The 17,967-nt window shown below is 40.8% G+C and overlaps 1 protein-coding gene and 1 pseudogene across 1 annotated transcript in view; one reads left to right on the forward strand and one right to left on the reverse strand.

Moving 5' to 3' along the window:
• The first annotated feature begins 9,792 nt into the window (after positions 1 to 9,792).
• LOC127193101 (dnaJ homolog subfamily A member 1-like) lies at positions 9,793 to 10,985 on the forward strand (annotated as a pseudogene).
• A 4,846-nt stretch (positions 10,986 to 15,831) lies between these two features.
• Positions 15,832 to 17,967, reverse strand: part of Gap43 (growth associated protein 43) — a 90,574-nt gene continuing 88,438 nt past the window's right edge. The window contains exon 3 of the mRNA XM_051149926.1: positions 15,832 to 16,044. Coding sequence (XP_051005883.1) covers positions 15,959 to 16,044 — 86 coding nt within the window. The 3' untranslated portion in view covers positions 15,832 to 15,958. The remainder of the gene's footprint in view (positions 16,045 to 17,967) is intronic.

Below are 17,967 nucleotides of genomic sequence, written 5' to 3' on the forward strand. Positions count from 1 at the left end.
AAGGCTAACACATTGGGGGACAAGGAGGATCTAGATCATGCCAGAGAACACTCTGCTTCACTACAGATCCACTGAATTAAATATTAATCTCATCTCATATAAAGCACTCTAATGGAAGCACCCAGAAAAATAATGAGCAGTTACTGTGCACTGTAAGTGAACCAAACTGACACAGAAAGCCAGCCATCACATCATATTTCATTTCTTCCCTCCGCCTCCACCACCATCTCCTATGAGAGCCTCCAGCATCATCATATGGTTGGCTTCAGACTTCCATTCTATTTCACCTTTGATCATGTCTTTATGCAATGAGCTTCTTTATACAAGATGGGTAAAACCACTCTGCCTCCCTGCTCAGGGTTCTAAAGTGGTCCCTCTTTTCTGTGGAAAGACGGTCTCCTTATGAAGACTACAATGACCAGGGGACTTGCCCCATCCTTCCCTTTAATTGCACACTGCCCAACTCCACCCTATGTTGTTGTTGTTGTTGTGTTTCCTAAATCACACTTGTCCCCTTTAGGACTTGGAGCCTCCTGCTTCCACACTCTTTACCCCCTCTTCCTCACCTCTCTGCATAGCTTTTGTCTCAACTCGTGTTTTCAACGCATCTGTCCATTCCACAATGCCTTTCATCTAGATAGATTTAACTGCCTAACTGAAGTATCTGTCATCAGATCCTTTTCACTCAGCATTGTGCCAGTGTTATTTGAAAATCACAAATGTAGTCTCTGAACTGTCTCTAACACAGGGCTCTCAACCTTTGAAAGTATAGATTCTTTAACAGTTGAGAAAGCATATGCACTATTCCCAGGTGTTCTGGTAAAATAGAAGGTGATGTGTACACAGATATAACACAAACACACTCGTGTGTATATGTGTGAAATAGTTACTTATCAATGTACTTCAGTTTTAAGCCATCAAACAACAGATATAACAGTAGCTCTTGTAACTATTGTAATTTTAAACAGCATACATATCATGTCAAGGTATCTGCAACTATAATATGAAATGACAATACATGATTACTTTTATGACAGCCACCGAGATTGCTAGCACTACTGATTTCTTAGTTATACCTGAAAAGGAAATGATAAATTTCACATAAAAAATGGAACTTTATGAGCTCCTTGAAATCTACTCTAGATAAATCTTTTTAATATAGTATTTTATTAATTCCTGGAGAATTTCATACAATGTATTTTGGCCATATTCATCTTCTACCCTTCTTCTAATACCTCCTAAATCCCCTACCCCTCAAGTTCCCCATGTGCTCCCAACTCTTTGTCTTATTTCTTACATTTTAAATTAAATAATAATATGATTACATCATTTCTCTCTTCCCTCACCTTTCTCTTATCTTTTATATGTCTATCTCACCCCACCAACACTCCTTACCAAATTCATAGCCTCCTTTACTTTAACCATTATTGATTATCTGTATTATAAACACATATAAATACTATACTGTTACAATATATAATATTACATAACATATAGTCACATAATAATATATAATATATAATTATATATGTGTATATATATATACATACACACAAATAAAAATATAAACACAATCTGTTGAGGCTTATCAGTGTCACCTGCATATATATGTTTCTAGGACTGACCACTGGTATGGAATAACCATACCAGGTGAGTGCTACACTCCTCTGTGGGTAGAAGGATGAGTACTTGGAATTACATAAGAATGATAGTGCTAGGCTCTCCTCTAAGACCCATGATCTCTGTAGCCATGTGTAGCTGGCTACATTTATAGTACTAAGCATCATTCCTCTTGTTAAGCAAACCATGAGTCCAGTTAGATAGCTGTAGGTTACTGCCAAGATATAAGAGACACTACTGTATTTTAGGGATATCCTGTCATGCTGATCATTATTGTGGTTGATAGATGTCTGTGATGGGTTGAGTAAGGATGTCCCCCATAGGCTCATATATTTTATTTCTTAGTAAGCCGAGAAGGGAACTGTTTGAAAGGATTACAAGGGTTAGAAGGCGTGGCCTTGTTGGAGGAAGTATTTCATTGGGGGTGGACTTTGAGGTGTCAGAAGCCCAAGCCAGTAATCCCTCCCTCCCCCCACCTCTGTCTGGATCAGGTTGTAGAACTCTTAGATACTACTCCAGCTGCCGTGTCATGCTAATGGACTAACCTCTGAAAGTGTAAGCAAGCCCTCAACTAAATTCTTTCTTTTATAAGAGTTGCCTTGGTCATGAGTGTCTTCACAGCAAAAGAACAGTGACTCAGAAAGTATCTCAGGGAGGTAAGACTATTGATTGCTTTGCTCCTTAGGAGCTTGCATATCACCTTCTGGTACTGAAAAAAGCTACATCTCGGTGCAGAAGGTATTGGGTCAGTTCCAGCTCAAAGCCTCTGAATTCTATGTCTAAAGTATGTAATGTCTTCAGCATTAAGGACTGACCTTCAGCTTCTGGCAGCCAAACAAGGGCAATATCAATAACCTATATCACTTCAGGCATCTCTTGACTTGGCTAGACCAACAACTTGAAAGGATGTTTCTCATGCTTGGTACTGGAGTTTTTTACTCAAAGTCCATATTCCGCCAAACAAAAGCATGGCCAGGCCTATCATAGCAATACCCCAGTTCCTGGTACCAACTTCTGTCTTAGGGTTTTATTGCTGTGAAAACATACCATGACCAAGGCAACACTTTAAAGGAAAGTATATAATTGGAGCTGGTTTACAGTTTAGAGCTTTAGTCCATCATCTTCATGGCAGCATGCAGGCAGACATGGTGCTGGAGAAGGAGTTGAGAGTTCTATATCTGGACTGGCAAGCAGTGGGACGTGAATGAGACGCTAGACTTTGCTTGAGCTCCTGAAACCCCAAAGCCCACCCTCAGTGATACACTTCCTCCACGAAGGCCACATCTCCTAATAGTACCACTTCCTGTGGACCTATGGGGGCCATTTTTACTCAAACCACCACAATTAGAAAAGTTAAGAGCCACTGGCCTTTGGATGTTAGATGGCGTATCATCACTCAAAGTCATTTGGTTTCATTTACATATATATGCATACACACATTTATATGTATTACTTGTGATTTTTGGTAAATACAAAATAATGATTCCCCATTTTCAAGCATCTTTAGTGCTATTCAAGCATCTTTAGTGCTATTATTATCCCTCTTCTCTCTCTCTCTCTCTCTCTCTCTCTCTCTCTCTCTCTCTCTCTCTCTCTCTCTCTTTCTCTCTCCTTCTGTATTGTCCTACTTCCCATTTGCCCAATTGAAGACTTGCTCCACATGTCTCCAACTTCTCCCTTCATATTACCAGCACTGTTCTAGATAAATCTTTATAACAAATCCCCTGAATACCACTGGGTATGTACTATTTTAAAATCCTTTTGGATCTTATAATTCTTTTTTAACAGATATCTCCAATGTTTTTTCTAGCCTCCTCTGTAAAGAAAGCCACCTATCGTTTTGTGCTTGGCTAGACACTATCCCCCACTTCCTCCCATTTCCAGTCAAAGCAAGCATTTTTATATCTTTAGGTCTCCAGGGTTGGGAGCATCGTTTTCCTATGTCACCTGCTAAGTTCTCCTGACTTTCCCCTTCCCCAGGGCGCTGTCCTTACTAGCTGCACAGTCCCCTGGCCCTGCTGCTTTTTAATTCCCCTGCAGGAGCCATCATAACCTTTCACTGTCCTTATTTCACATGTTATTTATTTTGTTATCTCCTGCGTCTAGGATTGTGCAAGTGCTCAGCACATTTTTGTGGTATCACGCCATTTCTTATTGAATCTGTGGTAGCCTCCAGCATCGCATGGAGTGACTGTGTACTTGAACTATTCAGGGGGTGGGGAGATGGCCCACTGGTTAAGGTTGATACCGTTCCTTCGGGGGATCCAAGTTTGGTTCCCAGCACCTGCATCAGGGGCCTCATAGCCACATAGAGCATCAGCTCCAAGGTTATCCAATGCCTCTGACTTTGGGGGTCACTTACACTCATGTTACATACCCCCCACAGATATAAGTACAACAAACAATAATATAAATCTTAGAAATAATTTACCCCACCTCCAAATACTATCACCTTAGGCATTAGGCTTCAGCATATGAATTATGAGGGTGTGCAAACATCTATGCCGCAATAGTGTCTTTGTGACTAAGAGGTGAACCCTTCTGAGTTGCCCTGGTCGTAGTTTTAGAGTAGTAGGGAAGAACTTGGGTTTTATAACACATAGCATGACATTCCAGCATGAAGCTCCCTAAGAGCTCATGCTCATGCAAGCAGAGCAGAGAAACAGCAATGTGGGTTATTTTCCTATTCAGGAACACGATGAAAACCCTTTCTAGAGCAAGCCTTGATGCTGCCCATTAACTCCCATTTTTAGAGCTATCCTTGTAAAATTATGGATTTTGGCTCCCTTTGATCCATAATGAACACAAATGTCAACTGACTTTGTGTTACAACTATTAATGCAGGGCATCAATGTTATCTTTTAATTTTGCTCTTCATTTTATTTTTATTTTCTTGTTTTTTTCATCATATACAATTTCTATATACACACATAAACATGCATATATACATATCTATATATGTGCAACTACATATATACTCAACTATATATGTATCTATATGTATATAGAGTAGTTCTTTCTTCTGTAGGCATGAAAACTATACTAATTTCAAGTTGTTAAACACCCACTCTATCACAACAGTGCCTATCTGCCGCAAATATTTTTAAATATTTGCTCAACATAAGTTTGCTAATAAGGATGGATTCATGTTCGTTAAGATGTATAATTGCTTTCAAACCATATGCTGTTCTGATGTAAATTCATGTTAGGCTTTTGAAGGAGACACCTATGATTTCAAAAATAGATCACAGTCACTATCCTGTTTCTCTACGCATAAAAAGTACTTTGTCATTTTCACTGAAAGTCTAGGGATGAAAAGCAGGTTCCTGGCAACTATTCACTTACAACCTTGGTGGTCAGTGTTAAGGAGCCCTTCCTAGTGGATCTGATGTCAGTTTATGGATTAAGGTTAAGTAATGTGTGACAGACATAGAATCCAAGCAAGCAAGCTTAAGTAGAGAAGAAGGAGAGTAGAGGGAGGAGAAAGAGATCCTCTCAAACTCTTTTTTATTTTTTCATAATATCTTTATTGATTATTTGAGAATTTCACATCAGGAACCCAGAGAACAGTCACTTCCCAGCTTCCCAGTCCTTCCAGGTCTGCCCTCCTACTCTTGTGATTCACTGATCCCACCCATGCCCACCCCCCGGGGAAAAAAAGAAGAAGAAAAACAAAAAAACAACATCCAAACTATATTATAAAAAACAAATAGTCTGTCCTTTTTTCTTTCTTTTTTTTTTTTTTTGAAAACAGAGAACTGAAGTTAAGGTGAAACAAGTTGGAAGGGAGAGGCCTGGGGAGATGGCTCAGTGACTGAGAGCACACACTGCTCCTGCAGAGGACCTCATCTCAGCTCCCAGCACCCATGCCAACTAGCTCACAAACACCTGTGGCTTCAGGGAGAACTGATACCTCTGGCCTCCATAGGCACCTGCACACTCATATCCACCCCTGCCCCCACCACATACATATACACATAACTAAAAATAAAATTCAAAAATGATGAAACAACTCCAAAGTGTATACTTTTGGCATCAAAATTAGTGAACATAAATTATTTGAATGTCATGTTTTCATAAAGATAACAGAACTGCATAAAACAAAAGAAACTTTAAAAACAAAGATAGGTCATTGTTGGATTTTTTTTTTATAACTTTGCATTATTATTTTACAGTGGGATCAGCCTGCCCCACCCCCACCCATCTAGTTCCTTTCTCAGCCTGGCAAAATAATTCATTCACATGTACACAGGCAGGTGTGGTGGTGACAACATTAGGGCAATAGACCGAGCAACGTAAGGTGCTAGTTCAGGCTCTGACTGTAGAGCTTTTATAATTTCGCTGACTCAGTCCAAAATAAGGGACAATTTTCTGGCAATTGTGTGCTGGCTTGGACATTTATCCTGTTGGCTCTGCTCTCAGGAGATCCTCACAAGCACTAAGAAGACACAACAGTACTCACCAACTTAAAGTTTTACACATGCACACACGTGTGTATATATGACAAGCTATATCAAAACCCATAAGAATTCATGTCCTAACAAAAGGAGATCAAGGGTATCCAAATGGGAAAGGAGGAAGTCAAATTATCCCTATTTTGCTGATGATATGATAGTGTACATAAGTGACCCTCAAAATTCCACCAGAGAACTCCTACAGCTGATAAACACCTTCAGCAAATTGGCTGGATACAAAATTAACTCAAAAAAGTCTGTAGCCTTCCTATACAAAAACGACAAGCTTAGAGAGGAAGAAATTAGGAAAATCACACCCTTCACATTAGCCACAAGCAATATTAAATATTTAGGAGTTACTCTAACTAAGCAAATGAAGGACTTATTTGAAAAAAATTTCAAAACTCTGAAGAAAGAGATTGAGTATGGCATGAGAAGATGGAATGATTTTCCTTGCTCATGGATCATGAGAATTAACATAGTAAAAATGGCCATCCTACCAAAAGCAATCTACAGATTCAATGCAATCCCTATCAAAATACCTACACAATTTTTTAAAGACATTGAAAGTTCAATTCTGAACTTCATATGGAAAAACAAAAAACCCAGAATGGCTAAAACAATCTTGTACAATAAAAGGTGCTCCGGAGGAATCTCCATACCTGATCTCAAACTGTACTATAAAGCAATAGTAATTAAAACAGCATGGTACTGGCACAGCAACAGGCTGGTTGATCAGTGGAATCGAATTGAAGACCCAGATATGAATCCACACACATATGGTCACTTGATTTTTGACAAAGACGCCAAATCCATTTAATGGAAAAAGGATAGCATCTTCAACAAATGGTGCTGGTCTAACTGGAGGTCTGTGTGTGAAAAAATGAAACTGGACCCATATTTGTCACCTTGCACAAAACTCAAATCCGAGTGGATTAAAGACCTCAACATAAAACCAGAGACACTAAGTCACTTAGAAGAAAAAGTGGGGAAGAGCCTGGAACATATTGGCACAGGAGACAACTTCCTGAACAGAACACTAACAGCCCAGGCCTTAATGTCAACAATTAATAAATGGGACCTCATGAGGCTGAGAAGCTTCTGTAAGGCAGGAGACACTGTCAAGAGAACAAAGCAACAGCCTGCAGACTGGGAAAAGATCTTCACCAACCCTACATCTGACAAAGGTCTAATATCCAAAATATATAAATAACTCAAGAAATTAAACACCACAAAACCAAATAACCCAATTGAGAAACGGGGCTCAGAACTAAACAGAGAATTCTCAACAGAGGAATATAGAATGGCTGAGAAACACTTAAAGAAATGCTCAACCTCCTTAGTCATCAGGGAAATGCAAGTAGCCAAGAAGAGACTTGATACCCTATGAGAATATATAGGGGGAGGTAATCCCCCTCAGGAACAGTCATAGGGGAGGGGAATAATGGGATAATGGGGGGGGAGGAATGGGAGGATACAAGGGATGGGATAAACATTGAGATGTAACAAGAATAAATTAATAAAATATATATATATATATATATAATAAAAAAAAAAAAACAACTCTGAGATTCCATCTTACACCCATCAGAATGGCTAAGATCAAAAATTCAAGAGACACCACATGCTGGTGAGGATGTGGGGAGAGAGGAACACTCCTTCATTGCTGGTAGGAATGCAAACTAGTACAGCCACTTTGGAAATCTATCTGGTGCTATCTCAGAAAACTGGGAATAGGGCTTCCTCAAGACCCAGCTATTCCACTCCTTGGAATATACCCAGAAAATACTCCAGCACACAACAAGAAAATTTGCTCAACCATGTTCATAGCAGCCATATTCATAATAGCCAGAACATGGAAACAGCCTAAGTGTCCATCAGTAGAAGAATGGATAAAGAAACTGTGGTACATATACACTATGGAATACTACTCAGCTATTAAAAACAAGGAATTCCCGAAATTTGTGGATAAATGGATTGAGCTAGAAATGATCATAATGAGTGAGTTAACCCAGAAGCAGAAAGACTTAAATGGTATATACTCACTTATATCTGCATACTAGCCCAAGGGACATGTCCCACGAAAGCCTTCACTTACCAGGAAACTGGGACAGAGAAGAGGACATCCTATTGGGACTCTAGATGAGAGAAGCATGGGAGAATGGCAAAGTAGAAGGATCCAGAGGGTTCTAGAAACCTACAAGTAGAACATTATGATAGGCTGATTTGGGCCCAGGGGTCCCGCTCAAACTAAGGCACCAGCCAAGGACAATAAAGGCGGTAAACTTTAAACCCCTACCCAGATCTAGCCAATGGGCAGAACATTCTCCACAGTTGAGTGGAGAGTGGAGTATGACTTTCACACGTACTCTGGTGCCTCATATTTGACCATGTCCCCTGGAGGGGGAGACCTGGTGGCACTCAGAGGAAGGATAGCAGGTTACCAAGAAGAGACTTGATACCCTATGAGCATATACAGGGGGAGGAAATCCCCCTCAGGAACAGTCATAGGGGAGGGGAATAAGGGGAAAATGGGAAGGAGGGAAGAATGGGAGGATACAAAGGATGGGATAACCATTGAGATGTAACAAGAATAAATTAATAAAAAATTTTAAAAAAAAGAATTCATGTCCTGTGACCCAATTTTTATTATTTTATGCACCCAATTAAAATTCTCTTTTTAAATACCATAAAACATAGTGCAGTAACTAAAATATATTGCTGCAAATATGCATTTTCCTGCATGAAAAGAGTCCTACAGTTTCCCATGGAATATCTAAGTCAGCTTACAAAATAAATACAGAGTGTGGGCTCATTGCTGCCATAGGTATGTAAGCAGATGTCTCCACATATGAAGGAATAAATAAGCATGTAAGTGGGTGTTGTGTGTATTATGGCTTAAATCTGAAACATCTCCATAGGGTCAGGAGTTTGAACATTTGGGTCCCAGCTGATGGCACTTTTGGGGGAGAGTTTGGAGCCTTTGGTGTCTAGCTGGCTTATGTAGGTCCCTATGGGATAGCCTTGGGATTATAGGTTAACTCAGCCTCTGGACCAAGCTCTCGGGTTCTTAACTGCCCAGGTGTGAGAAGATAGGCTGCATTGCAAACTAAATCTCCAGCAAACATCCTACTCTAGCCTCCGTGTCTTCCCTGTCAGGATGTACGGTGCCCTTTAAACTGTGAGAAAGGAAGAAAGAAAGAAAGGAAGGAAGGAAGGAAGAAAGAAAGAGAAAAGAAAGAAAACGACCAAAGAAAGAAAGCGACCAAATCTCCCCTCCCTACGCAATGTTCTTCTGCCAGGTATTCTGTCACAACCAAAGGAAAAGTAGTATATATGTACACACACACACACACACACACACACACACACACACATACACACACACACACACACACACACAGACACACACACACACTTGCTCACGAACACTGGTAAAGGCAGATTAAACAGACCCACTCTATTAAGGCTAGATCTCTAATTGTCTACATCTCTTAATGTGAGATGGGAAACCGTGGAATATATATGTATGCTTCTTATATGTGTTAGATGTGCTTCCATGTATGTTAACTTATATACGTGTGTGTGTTATACGTTTTCTATTGGGAACTTTTCAGAATGCTCGGTGGGCAGTGGAGGAGCCGACTCTGGCTGAACTGCGCTGTGCTACACTCCTCTTTACACTCTCCAGAACCAGCCAGCTCACCACCTGTAAACCATGGTGAAAGAAACCACGTACTATGATGTTTTGGGGGTCAAATCCAATGCCACCCAGAAAGAATTGAAAAAAGGCATATACAAAATTGGCTTTGAGGTACCACCCTGACAAGAATCCAAACAAAGGGGAAACGTTTAAACAGATTTCTCAAGCTTATGAAGATCTTTCTGATTCCAAAAAGAAAAGGGGGGAGGGGATTATATGATAAAGGAGGAGAGCAGGCGATTAGAGAGGGCGGAGCAGGTGGTGGTTTTGGCTCGCCCATGGATATCTTTGATATGTTCTTTGGAGGAGGAGGAAGGATGCAAAGAGAAAGGAGAGGTAAACATGTTGTGCGTCAGCTCTCAGGGACCTTAGAAGACTTGCACAACGGTGCAACAAGAAAACTTGCTCTGCAAAAGAATGTGAAGGCCGAGGTGGTAAGAAAGGAGCAGTAGAGTGCTGCCCCCAATTGCTGGGGGACCGGTATGCAAATAAGGATTCATCAGATCAGACTGGGAATGGTTCAGCGGATCCAGTCGGTATGCATGGAGCGTCATGGTCATGGAGAATGCATCAACCCCAAAGGCAGATATAAAAGCTGCAATGGAAGAAAAAGTAGTTTGAGAGGAGAAGATTTTAGAAGTTCACATTGATAAAGGTATGAAAGGTGGTCCGAAGATAACATTCCATGGTGAAGGAGACCAAGAGCAAGGACTACCTGGAGCTGGGAGACATGATCGTTGTCTTAGACCAGAAGGCCCACGCTGTTTTTACATGAGGAGGAGGAGACCTTTTCATGCGTATGGACATACAGCTGATTGAGGCATTGTGTGGCTTCCAAAGGCCAATATCCACTCTTGACAACCAAACCATAGTCGTCACTTCCCATCCAGGTCAGATTGTCAAGCATGGAGATATAAAGTGTGTGCTAAGTGAAGGTATGCCAATATACCATCGGCCATATGAGAAAGGACATCTAATCGTTGAATTTAAGGTAAACTTCCCTGAAAATGGCATTCTTTCTCCTGATAAACTCTCTGTTGGAAAAACTTCTTCTTGAAAGGAATGAGGTAGAAGAGACTGATGAAATGGATCAGGTAGAACTGGTAGACTCTGATCCAAATCAGAAAAGATGGCGTCATTATAATGGAGACACATACAAGGATGATGAAAATCACCGTAGAGGTGGCCTTCAGTGTCAGACCTCTTAATGTGCCAGTCACTCTTTATGACATTCTATTTGCAGTGGTGAATGTGGGAAAGACTGTAACCATAATACGATCACTACTTGGCTATTATTTTTGTTTTAACTATAGTAGTGTTTTAAAGGTTAAATGAAGAATAAACACAAACATAAAAGCTCTGGCTTTGCCCCGATGTAGAATGACGTCAATGTGCAAGCTGAAAGTTTAGTACCTGTAAAAACTACTTTAAAAGTTCCCTAGCATCTGTTAGGTCATATCTTGTGTAATTGATAATTGTGTACATTAGACTGACATGCTAGGTATGTATTGTTTGACTATTCATTGTTAAGCTATGGAATTAAAATTCTGTATTTAACCTGTAAAAAAAGAAGTTTTTTTTATCTTCCTACAACAAAAAGCATTGTTTATGTTAAACAACAAAACTCTTTTAAAATTCTTAGGAGAAAACTGGAAGTTAGCTTGGTTGAACCAGTGCTCCCTGGGACACACAAAGCCCCAGCATATATGTAGTAACATTTGCAAAGTGGAAGCAGGTGGGTCATAAGTTCAAGGTCAACCTAGTGCACAGGAGACTGTACTTCAAAAAGAAAATATCTTAGAAGAATACTTCATGGTTCCACATCTTGTCTCCTGCATCATGCCATTCATCAGCAATGACATTTCTTCCTGTCTAGAACTATGGTAATTTTCTAAAATGCATGTATTATGGTGCCATCTGGAACATAATACTTGCTGCGGTTACCATCCATCACACACCTGTAAGAAAACATACATTAAAATGCCCTGGGTGTTTTGATACTTAGCATTCCCGTAGCCATAATTTTGCTCACACTCCTGGTGACTGTGTGTGTGTTTTTTTCCAGTAAGACAAGACAAAGTTGCGGTCCTCTGGGGATAAATACATGAAGTCATGGGCTTGGTAGATAGCTTTAACCATGTAAACAAGAGTTAAGCAAGAGTCCCATTTGAAATTAAAGAAACACACATTTATAATGTTATCCCCATTAACTGACATTTTGCTAGAAAGGTCACCAATTAAGTTATTTTTATAGCCAGGTGAATAGAAGCTATGTTTCCATGACAACAGATGGTATATAACAAGGTTTGTAAAAAGGTTAATGTAACTTGTGATGAGCTTAATAATGATGTGTGGAAATCATTCATGTAGTTGGTTTTCCTATTGTACCAGCTTTCTCAGGGATGCCCATTGTTGAGAACAAATGTATTTTGTTTATTTGAGATTTCCAAGTACCTATAAGGTGCGATGTTAAGAGAGGGGTTTAGTTAACCTGTCCTCATTTGTTTGAGGAGTTGGACAGAGGAAGAGATAACTGTAGAAGTCTGCCGAGATTGCTTCAAGTGGCCAAATAAAGTGCAGGGTTAGTCAGGGCAGCGTATGTAAGTTGTGTCCTCATCCTCTTTGCGCCACCACAGGAGTTAAATTATATGTAAAGAAAGGAAGGACCTAGCCTTCTGATCTAAGCCAATGGAGAGAGAATGTAGAACATGTCAGAGGGGCTGCAAAGTGGGAGTGTGACTATGGTGCTGAAGAGCTTTGCTTTAGAAAGCCCTCTGTCACCAGAGAGGCTCAGCTAGGGGTACATCACTGCTGGACATTGTAGACCCAAATGATGAAGCTTGGCCGGAAGAACTTATTTCCCTCAGAGAAGGCCATGGCTGTGCTGTGAGTGGCACAGTGGATCTGGTGCCTTGAAGGGATCACCTGCCTTATGCCGAGGATTTCTTAGCTTATCCCCAATCTAGCTTTCAGTTTCTCAAAGTAATGTAAAGCAGATATTGTAGTGCAAACAACTTGCATTGCTTTAGACTGTATCCTCAAAGGTCCATGACTTCATCCCCCTGGCTTCAAGTGTGACATGTGTAAATTTGAGTCAATGACTTTGTATCAAAGTGCAGGCTGATCTCCCCTCATATGTCTCTAAGATTACTGTCAGAATCTCTAACATATCATCATCTCTTTTAAAATGCTATTAAGCAATCAATGTTTTACGAATGAAATGCAAATAAATCAACCATAAGAAAGATGAAAAGTTTCAGTTCTAACAGGAAAGCATAAATCAGTTCTATGTCCAAAGTCATAGCAATGTTGATCTGAAGTAGAGATTGGAGGTGGGAGGAGTGGATTAAAGCATTGAGTCTACCGGGGAAAAAAGGTACTGCAAATTCCTAAAGCAGTAAATAGCTTCCTGGTCACTATGTGAGAGATGGATCCAATCTAACAACGACTCTCCTACTATTTTACTTTATATTTGATGATTGATGTTCCAGTAAGATAGATATGTTTGCACTTCAATCATTTGCTTCAGTGTCTTTCATGCAAAGAATATAAATTCAGAGTGAATTCAAACATTCAAATTGTTTTCATATGTGGCATGATGGCATATGGTCTTTTTCTCTGTAGTAGTTTTGCCCAGTGGAAATATTACTCAGTGTCGGTAACCCAGTGAAGATGTGTTTTGTCACACATGGGACTCAAGGTCCTTGTGGCATCAGGTCTCTTTGAAGTACTAAGTCACCACCGGGATCATTTCAGAACTGCCAAGAGATAGGTTGCATCTCTTAAAATCCATGATTGTTGCCACTTTAAGATCTTTATCTTTGACTTAGTTTTCTCCTCCCTGCTTAGACATTCTCTGTGTAGATGAACATTAGGAGCAGAATGGAAGTCTTTGACTATTTCTGTCCTGGAAAGACTCCTATGGCTAGTGCAGAACATGATCACTCACTAATTTTGCATCAGGCAACAGAAGTGGTTTAGAAAGGGAAAACTAGAAAGAAATTTGAAATTATGAAGATGAATCTACTAAAGGTTATTCTTTTCTCCCGCTCCCACCCCCGTCTCACTCTCTTTCTCTTATTTCTTTCAGGTGTATGTGTGCCTAGGTGTGTACATAGGCAGAGGCCACAGGTGAGCCTCTGGCATTGTTCAAGGTGCTCCACCTTCCGAGGTAAGATCTTTTGATGCAAGCTGGGGCATGCCAGTCAAGCTAGGCTGGCCAGCCAGTGAGTCTCAGAGACCCACTTATATTTGCCTCCCCAAAACTGAAATCACAAACAAGCCTCACCGCGCTTGGTTTTTAAAAAATATTTAATTAATTTATTCATATTACATCTCAATTGTTATCCCATCCCTTGTATCCTCCCATTCCTCCCTCCCTCCCGCTTTCTCCCTACTCCCCTCCCCTATGTCTGTGACTGAGGGGGACCTCTTCCCCCTGTATATGCTCATAGGGTATCAAGTCTCTTCTTGGTAGCCTGCTATCCTTCCTCTGAGTGCCACCAGGCCTCCCCATCAAGGGGACATGGTCAAATATGGGGCACCAGAGTTCATGTGAAAGTCAGAGCTCGCTTGGGCTTTTAAAGTGGATGCTGGGGATCAAACTCTGGTCCTCATGCCTAGTAGCAATGATTTCAGCAGCTTAGCTGCCTCAAGCCCCTCCCCTTAAGGTATACTTTTTCTCACATATCAGCATCAGTTGGTGCAATAGTTGTAACTATTCGCCTACCGTAGGTGGGGGATAGATGTTAATAATCTGAGTGGGGGAAAGGTAGACTAGACTATCTCAATATTCAGGTAAAATAAATAATCTAAACAAAAGCCTTGGTATTTCTAAGTGACATGGACATCTCTAGGATATTTAGCCTAGTGAAACCAAGAGCACCTCCTCCTTCCAGTAAATCAAACTTCTTCTGAATACTGAACAATCTTGAAATTATTTGGGTAACTGCAAACCTTAGACTAACATGGACCTCTCCACGGATTCCTATGCTGAAGCCATAACGTCTAGCACCTCAGGAAACAATGTGATATTCCAAGAGAATCTTCACGATCAAGTCAGAATTAGGGAAAGCTTAATCCAAAATGACCAGTGTCCTAAAAAGCGAAAAAACTTGGACATAACAGTGTGCATAGAAGGAGAATGCAAAGAGATGCAGGGGAAACGTAGCCATCTAAGGTAAGCCACGGCAAGAAGCTTGCAACACACCATGGGTTTTGGTTTTTTTGTTTTGTTTTGTTTTGGTTTTGTTTTTGTTTTTTAAATTGGCCTCAGAAAGAAACAGCACAGCCAACATCTTGATTTCAAACTTCTAGTTTTCACTACTGAGGGATGATAAATGTCTGTTGCTTAAGTCACTGTGATTGTGGTTCTTTGTCTCAGCATCCCCAGCATGCTGTTGTGGTACCCAGCTATCCCACTGAGATTGGAGCCAATGATCCTGACCAGGGCCTGTGCTTCCCTCACCAGGTTTGTTGGTGGCAACATTAAGAAAAAATGAGGACTCCAATGTGTTGGAACAAAGCGGCCGAAGGGATATTGAAAGGAAACACAGAGACACAAAACTTGATTACTCTCATGATTTATTAATATTCAGATTGAAAAAGGAGCCTTACAGCCTCAAGTTACTCTAATTGGCACATTTGCTTTATTTATTTATTTTTAAAACAAACCGGGTTTTTTAAATTTTTTTAATCCATTTTGTTCATTCCATCACATTGAAAATGAGGAAACAGAAATGGTTTTGAATTCACTTAATATTTTGGACTCCTCAGAACGGAACATTGCACACACACACTTGGAACAGAGAGAAATAGAGAGGAAAGTGGACTCCCACGGGGCCACACGCACCAGATCAAAAAACTGGGGTACAGTGCAAGAATTTCCCAAGATGACTGCATCATCATTACCAAAAACTCGCCATAACAACACCAAGAAACAAAATGTTTAAGCCACACTGTTGGACTTGGGATCTTTCCTGCTTTTTTTTTTTTCTTTTTTTTTTTTTTTTTTTTTTTTTTACTGTTTGCCACACAGAGAGAGGGGGGGGGGCTCATAGGTAGGAGAGGACAGGCTCACACACGTGAGCGGGAGAGGAGCAGGACCTCGAGAGTGGAGCTGAGAGAGGGTGGGAGAGACAGGGTTCAGGTGGGGGCAACGTGGAAAGCCATTTCTTAAAGTTCAGGCATGTTCTTGGTCAGCCTCGGGGTCTTCTTTACCCTCGTCCTGTCGGGCACTTTCCTTAGGTTTGGCTTCATCTACAGCTTCTGAGAAAGAAAACAAAATGGGGGAGGGAAAGGAGGGTTAGTATTTTGTCTTATGATTCCATTCAATGCATTTCTTTTTTCCAGATCATCGCATAAGGGATTGTAACAACTCAATGATTAATATTTCAGTAACATAAATTTCCAAGACCAGAAGCCTTTATTCCAGGAGGCTGCTCGTTAGGGAGAGAAGGGCAAGTTGTCACTCAGTAGATGTTACATTTCTTTGTGTGTGTGTGTGCGTGCGTGTGCGTGCTGTTTAGATCAGAGGACAACTTGCAGGAAGGAGTCAGTTCTCTTCTTCTGCCATGTAGGTCCCTGGGTTTGAACTCAGATTGTCTGGCTTGGGGATAGGTGTCTTCAGCCCACCGCTGTGATTGCCAACCTTTTAGCCTCACAATCGAAGCATCCACAACAACCTTGTTTTCCTGCTGCACAGTGTTCAGACAATTCATTTGGCTCATCGAGCTCTGCTTCGTCTTACCAATTATTTCTAGTAGCGGTTTGGAAAGTAAAGTGCGTGGATTTGGACCCGTGTCGGAGTAAGGGGGGGCCACTGACAGCTGTTATTTATTTAAGAGGAAGGAGATGCCCCCTTCCGAGGGTGGAGTTGGATTTGTTCTTTTGTGCCCTCCGCTTGCCAATACAGTGAGCACCAAATACTAGCTGAAACCGCAGCACCTACCTTATGACCACAAAGACACAGTCTGTATACAAAAAAATAAAAAATAAATAAAATAAAAAAATAGTGGAACAGAAGGAAAGTGTATCATTGCGTGGGAAGTACCACAAGAACACCTTCCCATCTCCCTGCCCGTTGAGGGAGATGACCAGCCACTGTAAAGCACTGTGATCGCTGACAGTCTCTTACAGCTGAGTAGATTCCAAGGGAATACAGAGACCCGGACTTGAGCATTGCTTTGCTTAACAAAGTAGATTTGTATCCTTCTGAAGGTTACTTCCCCCAGCTCCAAAGCTTTCCCTAGAGAATTCAGTCAACTGATTTTATGCTAGCCTGACTAAAGAGAACTCGTTGTCCCTAAAATTACTTGGTCACAACTAATCACATAACATATGCCCCCCAAAACAACAACACCCCTACGGTCAGTGAATTTTTTTTCCAGATAGGATTTGTAGACTCAGCAAATATCCCTATCCACAGTTATAATTTAGAATAATAGAATGACACAAAACAAAATAATTGGAGGTGGGGAACTGCATGGGGGCAAAACCAGAAGAACAAACAAGGAGAAGGGGCCGCGAATCTTTGTCCTCCGCAGTTATGATATGCTTAGGCCTTCCAGCAGTGAATTGTGAGATGGAATTTATTAAGGGTGCCCACTCAAGCTTACAGGTTCCCATATGCACTGGGGAGCTAGTCACACAGGTGCCTACTCCCTGGCATGAACCGAAGCCAGGCTCCCAGAATGAAAACAGACGTTCTACCTGAAGCACCCTATTTACACAAGATTTTAGGCTCAAGGAATCACTCTTATCAAATAAGGGCTTGTGAGAACGCTTGAGAGTCCTAGCTCACAGGTGCCAGTCATGAGTCAATTTTATAATCCAACCCAAGGACGAAAGCACCAGGCCTGCTATGCTAACATTTGTTTTCTACACGCTTTCTGGTGTTAAAGATACCCATGCCCTTTAAAAATGTACCTTGTATTATCGCTTTTCCTCTTCTTAACTGCCAGTTTTCCTCAGACAGATAAACCAGAGTCAGCAGGGTCTTATTAGCCTGGCAGATTTGTATTTAATTAAAAGGCAATGGGTATGCTTTGAAAACACTAAAGCAAAAAAAAAAAATGTATAACAGATATGCTTTAAGGAGATTAAACTAACAATATTAAATAAAAAGGATTGGTATTGGGAAGAGATGTGGAGATTAGTGAAGTGGACCCCACTTAGCAAGCCATTAGAAGA

The sequence above is a fragment of the Acomys russatus genome, chromosome 8 (assembly GCF_903995435.1).
Source record: "Acomys russatus chromosome 8, mAcoRus1.1, whole genome shotgun sequence".
Taxonomy (NCBI): domain Eukaryota; kingdom Metazoa; phylum Chordata; class Mammalia; order Rodentia; family Muridae; genus Acomys; species Acomys russatus.